This window comes from Canis lupus, chromosome 6, assembly GCF_048164855.1.
Source record: "Canis lupus baileyi chromosome 6, mCanLup2.hap1, whole genome shotgun sequence".
Classification (NCBI taxonomy): Eukaryota; Metazoa; Chordata; class Mammalia; order Carnivora; family Canidae; genus Canis; species Canis lupus.
This window is the reverse complement of record NC_132843.1, coordinates 32,795,230-32,813,075: the sequence shown is the minus strand read 5'-3', so window position 1 is coordinate 32,813,075 and position 17,846 is coordinate 32,795,230. Positions and strand designations below refer to the sequence as shown.

The 17,846-nt window shown below is 36.5% G+C and overlaps 1 protein-coding gene and 1 non-coding gene across 3 annotated transcripts in view; both read right to left on the bottom strand.

Moving 5' to 3' along the window:
- PIK3C3 (phosphatidylinositol 3-kinase catalytic subunit type 3) overlaps window positions 1–17,846 on the bottom strand; it is a 137,086-nt gene that overhangs the window by 4,382 nt on the left and 114,858 nt on the right. For both annotated transcript variants that reach the window (XM_072829415.1, XM_072829413.1), the window contains 2 exons: window positions 11,231–11,321; window positions 5,675–5,800 (listed from right to left, as the gene is read on the bottom strand). In XM_072829415.1, coding sequence (XP_072685516.1) covers window positions 5,675–5,800; window positions 11,231–11,321 — 217 coding nt within the window. The remainder of the gene's footprint in view (window positions 1–5,674; window positions 5,801–11,230; window positions 11,322–17,846) is intronic.
- LOC140636156 (U1 spliceosomal RNA) lies at window positions 13,027–13,189 on the bottom strand. Its single transcript, XR_012033474.1, has one exon. It is a non-coding gene; the product is annotated as a U1 spliceosomal RNA (small nuclear RNA).

Genomic DNA, 17,846 nt, shown 5'->3' with positions numbered 1-17,846 from the left:
ATAGTAATGTGTTCTCAGTATCTTGATCTGGAATGTAGGTAAACTTTCTGAATGCAATCTGTTCTGTTTTACTCCCAGTCAACAAAAAATACATCTCCAACCCTGGTTTATCTGCCAAGATTCAGTTAATTACATTAATACACATTAAGATGAATGGAAACCACACCTCACCCTCTAGCCTTCTATCATCAATCAGTGAGTGAAGAGACTGACAGAAGAAGAAAGCAGAAACAGCAAAGAAATGGGCTACTGTGTGAGAGATTACCATCCAAAGGCCTACTTTTCGAGCAGAGTGACCCAAACTAGGTGACCTCTACCCTTCTGTGCAGACAAGACTAGAAAGCCCTTTAAAGATCATTTCAGTGGAGACAAGAGTTCTGATGATGCAATTTCAAAAACAATGATCTAAATAAATGTTTTTCAGTGGAAAATTTGTATCACTAACAGGTGGGTGTTGCTAGGCAACAAATATTGCAGTGTTTAATCTCTACCCTTCCTAGGGAATGGTATGATGGAAGAAAATAAGCCTTTTCAGCATTGCAACATAATAGTTGTATGTGGCAATTCTGTAGTCTTCTTTTAGACCATAATTTCTTTTATGCTGAAATAACTATAATTTTTGTTAACATGTATCAATCAGTTTACCTCCAGTTTTAGAAAACTGTTTTACAATCCAGTGATTAATAAGAATGCACTAAAACTGGCCTAAATCAATTAGCAGTATATATCCTTATAATAAATGCTATGAGTGACCAAAAAAACAGATGTAGGTCATCTGGAATTGCACCTGCATGTCATTTCTTCAAGTAACACTACTTAGAAAATATACAGCATTTAGAAGTGTGAGTTTCAAAGAGAAAATAAACTCCAGAGATTAGTTAAGAAATAGCTACGCTTCAGGGTACCTGGATGGCTCAGTGGTTAATGACTCAACTCTTGATTTTTGCTCAGGTCATGATTTCAAGGCCCTGGAATCGAGCCCTGCGTTGGGCTCTATGCTTAGCATGGAATCGACGTGTCCCTCTCCCTCTGCCCCTCCCCCTATGCTTGCTTGCTATCTCTAAAATAAAATAATAAAATCTTAAAAGAAATAGCTATTTTCTGTAATTTTGTAATTTGAAAAGACTTATGAGCAGTTAGAACCTTATTTATTATCTCTTGTATGCTTTAATGCCCAAACAAATGCCAATGAAATTGGTTACTTAGGTAATTCTTTGATACTGTCTTAGCTGCACAAGAATATAGGCTCAGGTGATGAGTATAGTCAGAGGTGACATGTTTAAGGAAACCTAAGATAGCATGAGCATTTTCAAGTTCATTTCTTAGGATGTAGAATATGGGATATTCTAAAAAAAAAAAAAAAAAAAAGAATATGGGATATTCTGGTAAAGACCTGAATTTGATTAGCTAGGTAACAACTTTTTATGTGGCTCAGCCCTTTCTTTTTTTTTTTTTTTTTTTTTGGCTCAGCCCTTTCATCTATAAAAGGGGAGAATGTTAAAACTCACTTTTGTGGTTATAGTAAAGATTATATAATGTTAAAAAATAGTGAAGCACTGTATGAAATACAAAGTTCAAGTAAGTAATATTATTGTTGTCCCAAACACTTACCTCTCATTATAAAGTGGGAATGCTGAGATACCTAAAAAATTTTGTCTACATAGATATTCATGCTGTACTAAGCCATCCTAGACTTTTACCTGTCTAGGATGACACTGGTGATCTTTACATTGCTGGGATCATCCAGATATTTACTGTTAATTCATATTCATGTTGCTATGGCCTTGCTTTTAGATAATAATACTATTCTGTTATCAAGTATCTACCTTAGTCCAAGAGAGTTTGTAAAACAAAGGCCAAAGTAACTTAAAATAACTAGGATTTTTACATCTTATCTTCCATTTTACTAAAGAACTAAGAAACAGAAACCTAAGACCTAATATTTCTTTCCAAGAAATATAATCCTATCAGTTCATGCTTATAAAATTATCTTTCTCTATATCTAAATTAAGAGAACACCCACCTCTACTACCAATTTATTGGCCATATTCATATTTTCTCTCTGAATAGAAAAAGTATGTGCATTAACTCTTGATTTTGAACAACTTTTGTAATTTAACCATTGGTGTGTTGAGGGTTTCTTTTAGTCTTTGCAATAGTCAATATAAACTTTATATATGGAAAGCAATTAACCTTTATGTATCTCTAACAATAGATTTAATTTATATTAGTTTTTATCTCAATAGCAATCACTTTACAGATGTGGAAACCGAGTCCCCAGAGACACTGGTAAACGAAGGTCCCTCTGTTACTACTTCCCCCAAATAATAGTGTGGTCCCTTCTTTATCTAGCCTTTTCTCTCCTCTATTTTTAATACAGAGAGAAAGAAAAACGGTGCTTCTAGGGTGCCTGGGTTGCTCGGTCGGTTAAGTGGTTGGTCTGACTTTGTTTCAGCTCAGATCATGGTCTCGAGGTCTTGAGATCAAGCCCCATGTTGGGCTCCCTGCTGAGGAGCAGGGATCTCAAGGAAGGAATCTGCTTGAGATTCTCTCTCTCCCTCTCCCTCCACCAGCCCCATGCACTCTCTCTCTCTGTAAAATAAATATATAAAATCTTAAAAAAAAAAAAAAAAAGAACCATAGTTCCTTCTATTCTTAGATTCAGTGAGCAATGCAAAAAGCATGTTATATAAACTGACTACACAATTTCAAACCAAAGTATACCACTAGTTCAGGGGCACCTGGGTGGCTCAGTCGGTTAAGCATCTGCCTTCAGCTCAGGTCATGATTTCAGGGTTCTGGGATCCAACCCCATGCTGGGTTCCTGGCTCAGTGGCGAGTGTGTTTCGCTTTCTCCCCACCCCACCCCACTCATGCTCTCTCTCTCTCTCACTCATTCTCTCTAGCAATAAAAACTTTAAAACTAAATAAATAAAGTATACCAAAGTTCATTTATACCACAAGTTCATTTACAAAACTTGAAGGCTCCAACTTTAAGTTCGACTGTATTAGATGAGTGGCAGTTAAGTCTTGAAAGATGCCAAATTCAATCCCTCTCTTGCAGAGTATACACTGTCTCCTGTCCCTGAGAAGCAGGGCTGGCTGGCTGGCTGACTTGCTCTAAGAGGCCTGCTGCTTTGGCTTTCGCATTCCTTTGGGGCAGCCACTGCCATGTAGGAGAACAGCAGCCCTGACGAGAGAGCTGAACAAAGCTGCATGAATGAACCCACCTGACATAACAGAAAACAAAACAGCCATGTGGCTGGGCTCTCGCTGAAATTCTGACTGGAAAACTGTAAGTAGTAGTAAATCATTGTTTTTTAAGCTAGTGAGTTCAGGGTTGTCATACAACTACAGATAATCTGAAATGAGGTGTAAGGCAGCAGCATTAATTTTAACTGTGGGGTTTCAGCTCTATTACATACGGTGAAAATAAAGGAGAAAAATAAGGAAATTCAAGTATGCAAGAAGGAAAACTCATGAAGGAGAAAAATTTGTAAAGTTGTAGATAAGAATAGAGCAGAATAGGGACGCCTGGGTGGCTCAGCGATTGAGCGTCTACCTTTGGCTCAGGGTGTGATCCTGGGTCTGGGTATCAAGTCCGACATTGGGCTCCCCAAGGGAAGCCTGCTTCTCCCTCTGCCTAGGTCTCTGCCTCTCTCGGTGTCTCGAATGAATGAATGAATGAATGAATAAATAAATAAATAAATCTTTAAAAAAAAAGATAGAGCAGAATGAAATATAAATAACCAACTCGGATGGAAATGCAGACACAGAAGTTAAAAGTTTCTAACTTCAAGCATGTTACAACTATTTGAGATTTAAAATAGAAAAAAAAGTGTATATACAAAAAAGGAGAGAGAAAAATAACTGGATTGTGAGGGCTATGCCAGAGAAAGTTTCAGTAACTCATGACATAGTGATAAGTAAGACACTGGCAAGAGAATGAGTTTCAAAAATACTGGATATGAGAGTTAAAAAATTGGGGTTCAAGTCTTGGTTCTGTCTCTTGTTAGTCACACTAAGTTAACTAAGTTATTGTCCCATTCTGGGCTTCTATCCCCTATTGCTCTAAAATGCCCTCTTATGCTTTATGTAGACTCAGATCTACCATTAGCTAGACAAATCACTTACATACCATCTGAAACACAGTTTTTTCTCTTGAGAAGTGACTGGTTAGGATTAATAACCTATGAGCAGAACTTGAGTTGGCCCTTCTAATAAAATAAGATTCAAATTCGTGTTCTTGGAGAAGAAACTCCTTTATGTTCCTTAGATATTTTTTAAGTAGATAAGGTAGTGTGCCTATAATAGGTGAGTAAGAGATAGAGCCCCACTACCTTCAAGATGTTTGTATTTTAGGAATTATAAGTACCCAAGTATCTGTAACAGAAAGCAAAATAGAAGTGCAACTCGTAATAAAGGTAGAAGTACTGTAAATATCCAGAGGAAAATCAATCAAAGTGGCATTAAGATTAGATCTTAGAGGACAGCTTGGATTTGGTAAGTTTACCAAAGATTCATTGTTAAGAAGATGGATGTTCTATGCTAAAAAAAAAATGGTAGCTGCAATGTAATCACAGTGACAGAAAGGTACAAAATATTCAGAGAAAGAGTATCAGGGAAACACCTTGGAAAGTAGCCTGGCATACAATATTCTGGAAGGCTGTGAGCTACCAAAGATTGGATTTCACTGTTAGGCAATGGGGAAATATTGTACACACTGAAATTAAAAAGAAAAAAAAAAGGACAAAATAAAACATTATTTTGTGAAAATATATCTGACTGGGATATTTAGAAGGATAAAAAATGCTTAGAGAAAAAAAATAAAAGAATTGTTAAAGGTTTTAACTATACAATGTATCGTAACGTAAAGAACAAAAAATGGATTAGTAGTCAGAAAATGATAGAAAAGGATAAAGAAATGTTAAACTAAAAAGAATAAAGAAAAAATAGTTAAACAAGGCTTGGGGACAGTGGTACTGGGTGAAGGAGAAGGCAAAGCATACAGGCTTTGAGCTTGAGTGATTAGTAAAATTATTAATATGCAAAGTCAGGAAGGAGTGTGCAAGGAGAAGACTGTGAGTGTGTGGGAGGGAAAGAGGCCTAATTTTTCTGTTTGCTCACCATTTTCATAATCATCATTATGAAATTCATTATTAAACCAGATTTTAAACTGAGGTTTACCATCACAGGCTAGTGTGAAAAGGTTTCCCTCGGGTATTTGCATGCAAGATTCTACTAACAGTAAGTCTACAGATAGACCTTTTCAGTGTGTGGTATGCACCGTTTTTATCAGCTTCTAAACTCTTTCTTAGCACTTCACTATTTGTCAAAACCCAACAAGTATTCAAGTCTCACATGCCAACGGCCCGCATTAGACCCAATATTGTTCTCAAGAAAGATTTATCATCACCACTGACTACAAAGGACAAATATACCTATGTTGATACTCCACAATTTAGTTAACAACTAAGAAAATTTAAGTGGCATATTTTAGAATGAATAATATATGCAACATATTTGCATCAGCTGGCTGATAAAATGGCAAAAAACTCGACAAAGAAAACAGCAGAAAAGACATCATTAGCAGGAGAAAAGCGTGACTCTCTGAGGACTCCAGGGTAGTATGCAGAGAGGCTGAGATAAATTGCACTGCCTTTGGAGCACTTACCTGGGCAAACTTGTGAATCTGCTCTACCACTGCAGCAAAGAGAGCATGAACACTTTCGTCAATCAGACTCTGCATGTAATGCACCGCCTCTTCATCAGACAGGTCTAGTCGGAATTTATCCTGAACCTACAAGGTCACACAGTAGGTTAGTCTTTTGAATGAAAAATTAAAAAAAAAAAAGAACTCACTTTGAAGAGACCGATCAAATTGATAGAGATGTTGTTACAATACATTATGACCTATTTCTATGACAAAGAAGTGATTCATAACTTACAAGAAGTTTTGAATATTATTCTCTTGAATGAAGCTTATTGTTTTTGCTATATGTTCTTTATCACTCTTTTCTTGTTGGTTGTTAGGTGTTTTTTAAGAAAAAATAAACAGGGGCACCTGGGTGGCTCAGTGGTTTGAGTGTCTGCCTTTGGATCAGGTTATGTTCCTGGGGGTCCCAGGATCAAGTCCTGCATCAGGCTCCTCAGAAACAGGAAACTGTTTCTGTCTCTGCCTCTCTCTGAGTGTCTCTCATGAATAAATAAATAAAATCTTTAAAAAAAAGAAAAAAGAAAAAAAGAAATAAACATGATTCTGTTAGATATTGCAAATATAAAAAATTAAAACATAAATTGTTCCTTTTAACTCAAAAGTGCACTTTGGTTTTTTTGCCTTTCTTTTTTTCTAAAGTTTTATTTATTTAAGTAATCTCCATACTCCACATGGGACTTGAACCCAGGACCCTGAGATCAAGAGTCACTCGCTCTTCTGACTGACCCAGCCAGCCACCCCTATTTTTCTGCATTTCGAAGCTAGAACTACTATATAAAATTTATTTTAAAATGTGGCATATTTATTAATAATCTCCTTCACTTTATCCCTGCTATTTATTATTATTAAATGGATATGCCAAGTTGAGATTATAATAATATTCTCCCACATTGTCTCAATGCCTGTAAAGAACAGGAACCATGCCAATAACTGGCAAAATTACATCTTTCAAAATGTCTCCTTTCCTATAGTGATTCCTCATACTTCTGCAAAGAACTACTTCAATTGGTCTGTAATTTTCAGAGGGGAATTTTTCTTTACTTCATATTTAAAGTTACAGTTGATTCCCAATAACAATAAGGTTTAGAAAAATTAGTAGAGATATTCATGAGAATGGTTCCTAAAAACTAAAAGCCAATATTATTGAATGACTACTCTGTGCAAAACACTTTATATGCAGTATTTCACCTGACTCTGAGATTAGCACTGAGGTAAACAGTATCTCTACCTCTACATATAGACACTGAGGCAAAGAGAATTTATGAAGCCAATCAACCCAGAGATCCTTAACTCATGCTTCCAGACAATCTCATGCCACTGCACACAACCTTTATAACTCTACTCCTTTCTCCCCTTGTAAGTGACCCAAATATACTTCTGGGGAAGCAGGCAAGAAAATGTTTCCAATTAAATAAAAAAGTGGTCACATTTAGTATTTCCTTTTAAGCATAGAAAACCAAGAAGGAAGAGTACAACAAGCCATGGCCCTGGATCCGCACTAATCTCTTCACTAGATTGGAGGTATACCCAATGATCCAACAGCTCTGCAGCTTCAGGATGGGGAGGTATAAGAGAGGAGGATATAAAAAGTGAAGGACAGTTCTGTGGAGAGACATCTGAAGGAATATCTTGAATGAACTAGCTCTCTCATTTCTGAATCCCAATTAATGGCAGATCTGTTCCTTGAGTTTAATCCTTTATTTTCTCTGACTTAAAAAGATGTCTGACAGGTTTGGAACTATTTTTAAGGACATCAAAAAACTATAGGGCAGGAGAATAAAAACTTTAGCTAAATTTATCAAAACTTACATGCTTGTATAAGTGTTGAAACACAAAATATATGTATTTGGCATATAAAGTAAATGTTATTTAACAACTATGAAAAAAAAAATCATCCTTAACTGCATATAAATGGCTGATCTGGCATCATATATACTGAGCAGGCTACTTGTTATTGTTCTGTAGGTCCTCAAGCTTCTAATCCTTTTTCTACAAGCTGCATTCTCTCTGCTCTTCAGGTTATAGATGTAAGCTCTAATCACGTGTGCGTGCGTGCACACACACACATTCTCTAATATTCCAATTAGTTCTAAATATTAAGTTTTGTCTTTAATCACATTTCGATGTACACTCTTCTTGCATCCACATTCTCAGGTGTGTAGAATTATTCCCCACACAAAACCCTGTAACACATTTCTAGACTAAACTACACTGTCTTCCTTAAGGAGCACAGTGACTTCATTTATACCTTATCTTTACCCTTTTCTTTCAAAGCTCAAAATACATCATTACAAGACTAATTAATATTCATTAATAAGGAAGACTTCTACTTAAAATAATTTAGTGTTTAGCATCTCTGAAATAAGAGTAACTTTTATTAAAATAATAAAAGCAGACATTCCCTATTAAATATTTTTAATCTAAATTATTAGAGCTTAAAAAAAGTTTTTCCTTGTACTCATTTCCTAAGAATTTAATCACAGAAGTGATTACAACAAAGGAAAATTTTTCACTCATCAGAGTGAAAGGAAGAGTTTTAATGTAAACAGTATTTCCTTGCTGAGTTCATTTGATTATCTGAGCTGCATTAGAATAAAAAAAAAATTCCCTTACTTGAATAAAAACCAAAATTTAAAATAAAGAGTAATTAAAAAGTAAAGTGATAAAAACTGAGCCCTCATCCAAATAACTGCTAAAAGAGAATCAATGCTATAATTGTTTGTAATAAGACACAGGATTACTAGAGAAAAATAAAACCTACATTACCAAAATTCAATTCAATCAGAGTGGATGTTATGGCTTGTATGTTTTAATAAACCCTATAGGCACCAAAGGTAATTTAATTATACAGGTCATTTGAAATAGATCTTCAGACAATTTGTAGCTTCTTATAATATATAGATACATATATTTCATTTTCTTAAAGATTTATTTATTTTTAGAAAGAGAGAGAGCAAGCATGGGGAGGGGCACAGGGAAAGACTCTTAAGTAGACTCCCCACTGAGTGCCGAGCCTGACATGGGCTCGATCTCAAGACCCTGAGATCATGACCTGAACTGAAATCAAGAGTCAGATGCTCAACTGACTGAAGCACACAGGCTTCAGCACACACACACATACACACACACACACACATTTGTATACTAAAAGACAATGCCACTAAGGTAGCTGTAACAAACGGGCACTGTCCTTAAACAATAAAATCAGTGATTTTCTAAAAAAGAAACAGAAACAGAACAAAATATCTAGTAAGAGCAAGAATGACATAATTAGCAGAAGAAACTGGAAGACTCAGTTTAACAAATACCATTAAGAGAACTTTTATAATTAACTTCTGAACAGGAGTGAAATCAGGAAAAAGTGCCTATATGACCAGAGGTAAACAGATTGAAAGTACACAAGTTCTGAATATATCATTACAAAAAAAAAAAAAAAAAGAAGAAGAAGAAAGAAGAAGAAGAGAAAAGAAAAGAAAAGAAAAGAAAAGAAAAGAAAAGAAAAGAAAAGAAAAGAAGGCAACAATGTTTAGTATCTAGTGCACCCATCAATTACATTACAGCCAAGGAAATTTTCATCAATCAATTACATTGTTTGATGAATGAGCTTTAGTCAATAAATTAAAAAATAAATGACAAAAAATAAGTCATGCCAAAAACCAGTGTGGTAACTAGTCTATTTCCTATGGAGAGAAGGGAGTTTACTGAAACAATGCTTGCTGGATAAAATAATAAACGAAGTCTTAATAAGACTAATTTTCTTAAATGGTTAAACAATAAAGTATTTACATTAAAAACCTCTCGTTATTTGTGATAGACTCAAAACTAGGTAGAAGAGATTCTTATTTATGTTTGCAATGGTATGGATATTTGTGCCCCTCTCTTCCTAAAATCTATGTTGAAATACCAATGTCCAGGGAATCCCTGGGTGGCTCAGCGGTTTAGCATCTGCCTTTGGCCCAGGGCGTGATCCTGGAGTCCCGGGATTGAGTCCCGCATTGGGCTCCCTGGATGGGGCCTGCCTCTCCCTCTGCCTTTATCTCTGCCTCTCTCTCTCTGTCTCATGAATAAATACATAAAATCTTTAAAAAAAAAAAGAAAGAAAGAAAGAAATACCAATGCCCAAAAGTGAAAGATACTAGGGTAGTGCCTTTGGGAGGTGCTTAGGTCAGGAGAGTGGAACCCTCATGAATGGCATTAGTGCTCTTATAGAAGAGATCCCACAGAACTCCCTAGCTCTTCCACCAGATGAAGATATAAGAAGTCTTCAACTCAAAGAGGGCACTCACCTGACCAAACTGGCACCCTGATCTTGGACTTCCAGACTCCAAAACTATGAGAAATAAATTTGTTGTTTATAAGACATCCATTCTCTGGTACTTTGTCATAGAAGGCCAAATGAATGAGACAATGTTCAATCCAGAGGAATCTTTCTTTTTGTTTTTTTTTTTTTCTTAAAGATTTTATTTATTTGGTCATGAGAATACACAGAGAGGAGAGAGAGAGAGAGGCAGAGACACAGGCAGAGGGAGAAGCAGGCTCCATGCAGGGAGCCCAATGCGGGACTCGATCCTGGGTCTCCAGGATCACACTTTGGACTGAAGGCGGTGCTAAACCGCTGAGCCACCCAGGCTGTCCAAAGGAATCTTTCTAATAATGTTCAGAATCAGTTATGTCAAACCTTGCAGCTTTTGGGTTCCAATTATTATTTTCATCCCTCACAGAGTCTCCATCTCTAAGACGGCTACTGTCCATTAGTAATTATATACTTCCGCAAGGCAAAAAGCTATGCTAGCCTTCAAGTTCAATACTGATAATCACCTTGATATTGAAAATCATCTTATCTTTGGATTTTTTTAAAAAGTGCTTTCTATATACCACCTCCAACTCCCGCCCCTGCCAAATCAGAGAATCAGACCGTAATTCAGACAAAAATCTTCAAATCCGCTACCCTTTCTCCCATCTCTTGTTAGAATTCATGGTATGACAACTCTGAATCACTGTTCACCTACATGAAGACTATCCTTTTTTCTTTTCCTTGCAGGCTGAGTTGAAAGGCAGGTCTCTACTCTGCTGACACAGTAAGAAACCCCTGTAACTAAGGATATGGATGGGAAGGATTAAGAATGGCTCTTTTCTCCCAGTTAGGATTATAATAGTTTGCCTCTGATCTTTAGCATGCATAGCCTGGAAGTGCCAGGAACCAGATATTCTATCAGGAATATTAAAGAAGAGCTAAAAAATCTAGAAAAAAGAGCAAGGGTAATAGTAGTAAGCTTTCTCTCTAGATACAATGACCTAGTCACGTGACTGTGGGTATTATCAGAACTGGCTACAGGGACTGGAGAGGCTATTGCATTCTGAAAGGTGAAAAAATTATACAAAAGGTCTCTTTCTTAATTTATGTTACTTAAGACTCTAAAATCAGGAACATCAAGGGGAAATGGATAATTAAAACCTTAACATCCTTTATATATGAAAAGTAGACTATAATACCTGACAATGTATAAAAATTACCTTTTTCACAGTTTTATCTGGTTCAAGAGCAATATCTGGAATGTTTGCATCCACCATCAGGGAAAATAAATTCAAAATCAGGTTAGAATACCTAAAGGAGAGTGGAAAAGAAAAAAAATAGCAACATGTTAGAATTTTGCAATTCTTTCTCCTGTCAAGAATACTCCTAGAAGTAGTCATACTTGGATCTTTATTATTACTTCTACAAAAAATAGATTGTGCATAGAATGTGCCATTACCAGCTGTCTCAATGAAAAAGTAAGTTTGAATAATGATCTTATTCTGAGGTCTTGATAAAAGGCCCTTTCTAAGTCCCACACTATGGGATAAACTTTTGGAGTAGCCATCCAATGACATTCTTTTCATTCTTACAGTGAGGATAATTTCTCTAGAAGAAATCTAAGGAGAATCCATTTTATACCTAATTAGCATTTACTAAACACTGCTAGATGATGTCCAAGAATCTGCTACCTTAAGACTACCTCAATGTGTCAGAGATAAAGGAATGAAAAAGAGATGCTGTCATCCTACTGATCATTCAGGAACATCCCCTCAGGGATATAAATCACCATTTTAGGAACAATAGCAACTTGTCTGGATATAAGCAATCCTAAATGAAGGAGAAAACAGGTAATACTCTACTATATTAAGGATAGGCTAGATATATAAATAATATCATCTTTGGACTATGCTGGCCCCTATAGGAACTAAAGGTTTATTTTCACCAAACCTCAAACTCTCCTCTTCCTCTCCCTCTAGAAAGAATGGTACTATTCCAAATGTGCATTTTCAGAAGTGGAGCCTTGTGGGGAAAGGTATAAGTATATACTGGGTTTCTGCTCCAGAACACTCTCTCCTTGGGCAGTTATAATTTTTCTGGAGGGCTCCTTTTTAGCACTGCAGTAATAAAAGAAGTTCAAGTTTGACTCTGGGGGATGGATAAGAATAAAGGACGCTTTGGTTTTAGGCAATAAAGGCTTTTTAACTGATCTCAGTAATGTATCAACAAGTACCTTGCATGTTTTCTCTGAAGGTCAGACATTAGGTGATGCAGAATCTTTATTCCAGCCATCTACTTATCCATAATATAAAAAAGCACAACTTGTTACCTAAAAACTGGCTATTATTGAACTATCATGATAATGGAACTTGTAGACAAAAATGACTGTTCATATAAACCTCAAATTACCTATTTTATCATTTTTGAATTTTTATATTGTCCATGAAAATCAAGAGGGACCATAATTGGAAAAAAAAAAAGGGACTACAATGAAAACTTATACCTTGAAGTCATCTAATCAAATTAGGCCCTAACTCACTTATATAGTAACAGCTAATCAGCTGTAACCTAGCTTTAAGTTACTAATTTTCTTGAGAGAATGGATTTTTCAAAAAAGTATCACAGATGTTATTCCATTTCTACTCATATAGTAATTGTATTTATTCAACCAACAAATACTCTATACATTGTTCTAGGCACAAGGACTACAGTGGTGAATTGAGCAAACAGGGTCCCTACATTCATGAAGTGGACATTCTGCAAGGGAATGGGGCAAGGGGATGGGAACTCACAAAATACAATGATAACATAATTTCAAACCTGGCTGACTGATAGAAAGATTTAAGAAAAAGAAAAACAAAAAATAGGGAAATGGGTCAGAGATTGATGGGGTAGGGAAAGGAACCATCAACCATCTTAGGCAGGTCTGATTTTATTCTAACTGTGCTGGGAAGCAGCAATTGAGTTTAAAGTGTGGAGCAACACACTCGGATATACATTTTTGTTTTACCCTTTTCAAGGGAAGTGCGAACACAGTCCCTCGCTAGCACAAATTATGCAGTTGAGTTTTCCACATTTGGGGAAATTGCAGGGTTAGGCACCTTTGGAGTACAATGAAGAAGGCTCACCCTTGGAAAACTACCTTCATGATCACGGTATCTCCCCTACCAGGTGAGTAGGAGATACACACATTTCAAAAGGAATGGAGTCAGGGAAACTATCTGACTGATGTCTAGGTAGGAAAGAAACAATAAAGATGTTCTCAGGCTGTAGTTTAGAGATGGAGGGGCAGACAGTGCTGATGGGTTTCAACGAAGTAGGGGGGAGAAGGCAGAGGAACTGAATGTCAAGGATTGAGCCTAAGCAATGGGAAACTATGGTTGTTCACCACAATAAGAAACAGAATGAGCAAAGAGCAGGACTTGGGACAGGGAAGCAGTAATGTTCTGTTTTAGACACACTGAATTTAAATGCCTACCAGATTCTTAGTCAAGATGTCAAGCAGACAGAGAACTCAGAGGGGATATCTGGGCTGATGGCATCAGTTCAAAACATCAGCATTTGGATCCTAATTAAAGTCACAGGTCTGGATGAAAATGCAGGGGAGGGGAGGGGACAATCCAGAACTAAATGCTTTATACTGACAATGAAACTTCTAGACAGTTCAGTACGTAAAGGTCAGACAGCAGAGTGAAGAAATCAGCAAAGCAGCAAAAGTAGCCAGCAAGGCAAAAAGGAAACAGAGGAGTGGGTTACACCAAATCTTAAGAAAGGTTTTCAGGGACAAAGGAGTGCTCAACTGTGTCAAAGATGCTAGGAATCCATGAGATTTCATATAGGTAACTGTTTATCTTGATAAAATTAGTTTTAATAGCAGAGTAGGGCTGGAAGACTTACTGGAGAAGGTTGAAGGCAGAAGAAGAAGCAAGTTAGTGGAGACAGTGAGAACAGACCTTTTTAAAAGGAGATGGGCTATGAAAGAGAATAAAGAACTAGGGCAAGAATGCAGTATCTTACTAGACTTCTACTTACTAGACTTCTTCCCACTAGAGGTCAGTGGCACTCACCTCATTGTGACAACAAAACTGTCTCTGGACATTGCAAAACGTGCTCTGGGGGAAAGAAGAGTGCAAAATAGCTCCAATGGTGAGAACACCATGGCTGTTGGCTTTACTTCAGTAACATACAGTTGCTGCACTGTACACATGAAATAGGAAGGCACACTGTTCTGATGAGAAATGAAGTAGCAGAAGGTAAGGTTATAGGATTGGATAAAAATGTGTAAGAAAGTTTAGAGAGAAAAGCAATGATAGTTTGAAGCCATAAAATTCAGTGGAGAAAAGAGAAAAGTAGGAATATCACGTAGATTTTATATGGTGGAATGCTGACAAGACTGGATATATCAATGAGGTTACAGACTTCTAAGGAATGAGTATAATGCAAAAATAAGCTGTAAGGATAGAAAACGCTGGTCAGAGAATGAAAAGCCTGAAACTGAGATTTTGGAGGGCTAAATTAATGGTACTGATGAAAGGGAGTGGACAAGGCTGGCTCTACATTGAGAAGGTGGCACTCAGATATCGGTTGTGGTTGGAGCATTCAACACATGAATGCTGAGGGCACAGCAGCAGTTGTGAAGAAGGCAACACAAGTTTTCAAAGAACAGAGCATGATGGTAGCAATGGGGAGGATATCTATTGGTGTGATCCCATGATGTCTGTGCCTCTGCTTCTCTTCTTTAAGCAAGCAAGGAAACGCAATAGGGAGCAACGAGGGCACCAAGCTTTGAGCTATGTAGGATATGGAAACAAAGAAGATCCACTTGAGAGGGCTGTAAGACCATGGTCTTAGCAGAGTACAGCCAGCTGCTAGGTCATTAAAAAAACATGCTCTTTCAATGAACCCTCAATTATTCACACTCTGCTCTGTTGACTAGACACTTTTTCCCAATCTTGCCATAAGGGAATATCAGAATATATCACAGGGTAGATTCCCAGAGTAACACAGGGAGGGAAATGCAAGGCTCAATTTTGAAAGGGCTATTTCAGAGGTTCTCAAAGCTGCCCATTAGATTCACCTGGGAGCTTCTTAAAAATATTAACGCCTGAGCCCAAGCCCAGACCAAGTAAATCTGACTGGCCCCCAAACTATTTTTCTCCCTAAAGTTCCCCCAGGTAATTCTAATGGACAGCCAGGATCTATGTTAAAATGTTTGCCTTCATGGAAGCATATGTGTGCTTCTCTTTTAAAAGGAAAATATTAATGTTTTCTGGAACATCTGTTGTTTTTAATTTAGCCACCCATGCTTCTATTATTGTAGCAAAAGAAAACAAAATGTAAATAAATATAAAATAGGATATTCTATAAGTTTAAACACCCAACTACATTATAGAAAATCTATCACTACATTAACTGTATTAATCTTTTACCTCTGTTGCTATGAACCTGCATTTTTCCATTTAAGATAGGGCATGTGACCCTAACAGAAAGTATATATTAAACAGACTAGTCATTCAATATCCTACCCAAAAAAAAATAGATTTAAAGATTACTGGACATCTTTAAAAACATTACCAAAATAAAATAAAAAGTCACGTCTAAATTGTTCAGTGAAAACCTTCAACATTAGAAATAGAAATGCATTTAACTGTATCATGTGAGGTTTCCTACAGTGTTCCAGAGGTCTATTTCCCCTACAGTATATTCACTTTGCATCCAACAAATATCAAAAAAGAATCCTATTTTTTTAAAAAAAGATTTATTTAATAAGTATACTACTTGAAGGAGGGAGAACAGTGAAGCTAATGATGAAAGGAAGTATGATCAATATAACATCATGGCCATTTGGTAATTATGCAAACATTCTCAATGTAAAAACTTTCGAATGCATTCCCAATTTCAGAATTTTTACTGAAAAATTTAGGCCATCTCTGTATCCTAAGTGTCTATTAATGTTTGGCATAGACATGGGTTAAGAGAAAGAGTTATGTTTCCCTTGGACATTTAAAATATTTTAGCATTACTCTTACCATGAGACAGCATTCAAAAACCAAATTTACCAACTAATTACTGGTGTAGTGGATACTGATTCATCATGTATTTTGTTACAAGAAAATCATAACGACACCATAACATGTGTTCTGTCATCTACACAACTGCAATCATTCATTACTTAGTTCAAAAAGGACTGCTGTGTTTACACAGTCCAATGTTAGTGAATGGTTTCTTGCTGCAGAAAACGATCAGCCATTAACAAAAACCATGAAAGAAGGTGGTCTGTCATTACTACAAACCCTAATTTTAAAAAGTGCCAAATAATCTTAGCTCTAAACACAACTTCTAAGTATCAGGTTCATTCTTATGTCATAAAGCCAATTTTTTTTACTAACAAAACCATATTCTAAAATATAACAAAATATAAATATTGGGGGAACCTGGCAAATCAGTTGGTTAAGCATCTCATTCTTAGGTTCCACTCAGGTCACGGTGTCAGGGTCATGAGGCTGAGCCCTGCCATCAGCTCTCTGTGTTCAGCACAGAGTCTGCTTGAGACTCTCTCCCTCTCCATCTGCCCCTCCCCACTATACTCTCTCTCTCTTCAAAATAAATAAGTAAAATCTTTAAAAATATTAAAAATTAAAAAAAGAAATGCTGATCAAAAGATTAGGGTCCAACTTAACTATAGTGAAATTTTAAAAAACAAAAAATAAAGTTTTCATGAAGACTTAACATAAACTTACTTAGATTCATCTTAGTGATTTTTCTTAGTAGTGATAAAAGTTAACTTTGGCTCCACATTAATAACCTGCCTGTTTTCTCATTCTACTGAATTGCTACTAATCCATTATCAATGACAGTTTATAAAGCACATTGTTTTCCTTCTGCTTTCAGTAAGATAGAGCACCTGTGACATTTCTCTAGTTATCATTTCATATCATTCCATCCGCCTCGTCACTGAGATGCCATGGTTCCATCTAGTTTTTGGTAGGCTTTGACTATTTTAAATTAAAAATCCCAGATATTAAAGTGGAACTCTCATCTCATCTCTCTGAAAGTGCTTCTGTATCACCAGACAAATCAAAGAGCACTGATCTTCTCATTATTCTTCTAGCATTATTCTTTTAGCATTTCTGGTCAGTAAAACTGAGTCACTCTGCCACCTAAAGGATAGTGTGGCTATTTGTAAAATGTACGGCATAGTTTGTGACACATGGTACAGACTGAGTTAACAATGAAGGCCTAATGAGTCACTGCAAAGATGAAATCTGATTAACAGAGTACAGCCATTCTCCTAGGACCAGCAGCATCGACATCACCCAGGAACATGGTCTCATCTCAGATACGAAGCAGAAGTTCTGGAGGTTCTCATATAGATACCAAAGGTTCTCATTTAATAAACATACAGAATGTCTATGTTCTAACCACTGTATGAGTAGCCGAGGTTACAAAGACAAGACAGAGCCCACATGCATAGGCAACTTATTATGTGTCGGTTATATTTTCACTGGGAAAAGGTGAAAGAAGGTACGTCTCCTGGGCTAGGGGTTTCTGCAAAGTTAAGCTAGGTCAAATGATCCTGTCATTTTTTACTAACCATCACAACAAACATTATTTTTTTTCCCTGATGATATATGATGTTAAGTCCTAAGTAAACTAGGATGAAGAAAGCGGAAATAGAATGGTATTGGAGAAAGAAGAAGGGATAGAGAAAAATCAACTGTCTTATAGCAGGATAACTGATGAGGTGCTAAAAAGAGACAAAATTATATGTAACATTTATTCTTCCATCATTTAACAAACTTCTCAGAGCTCCTGAAGAGCCACCAAAACTAAGGC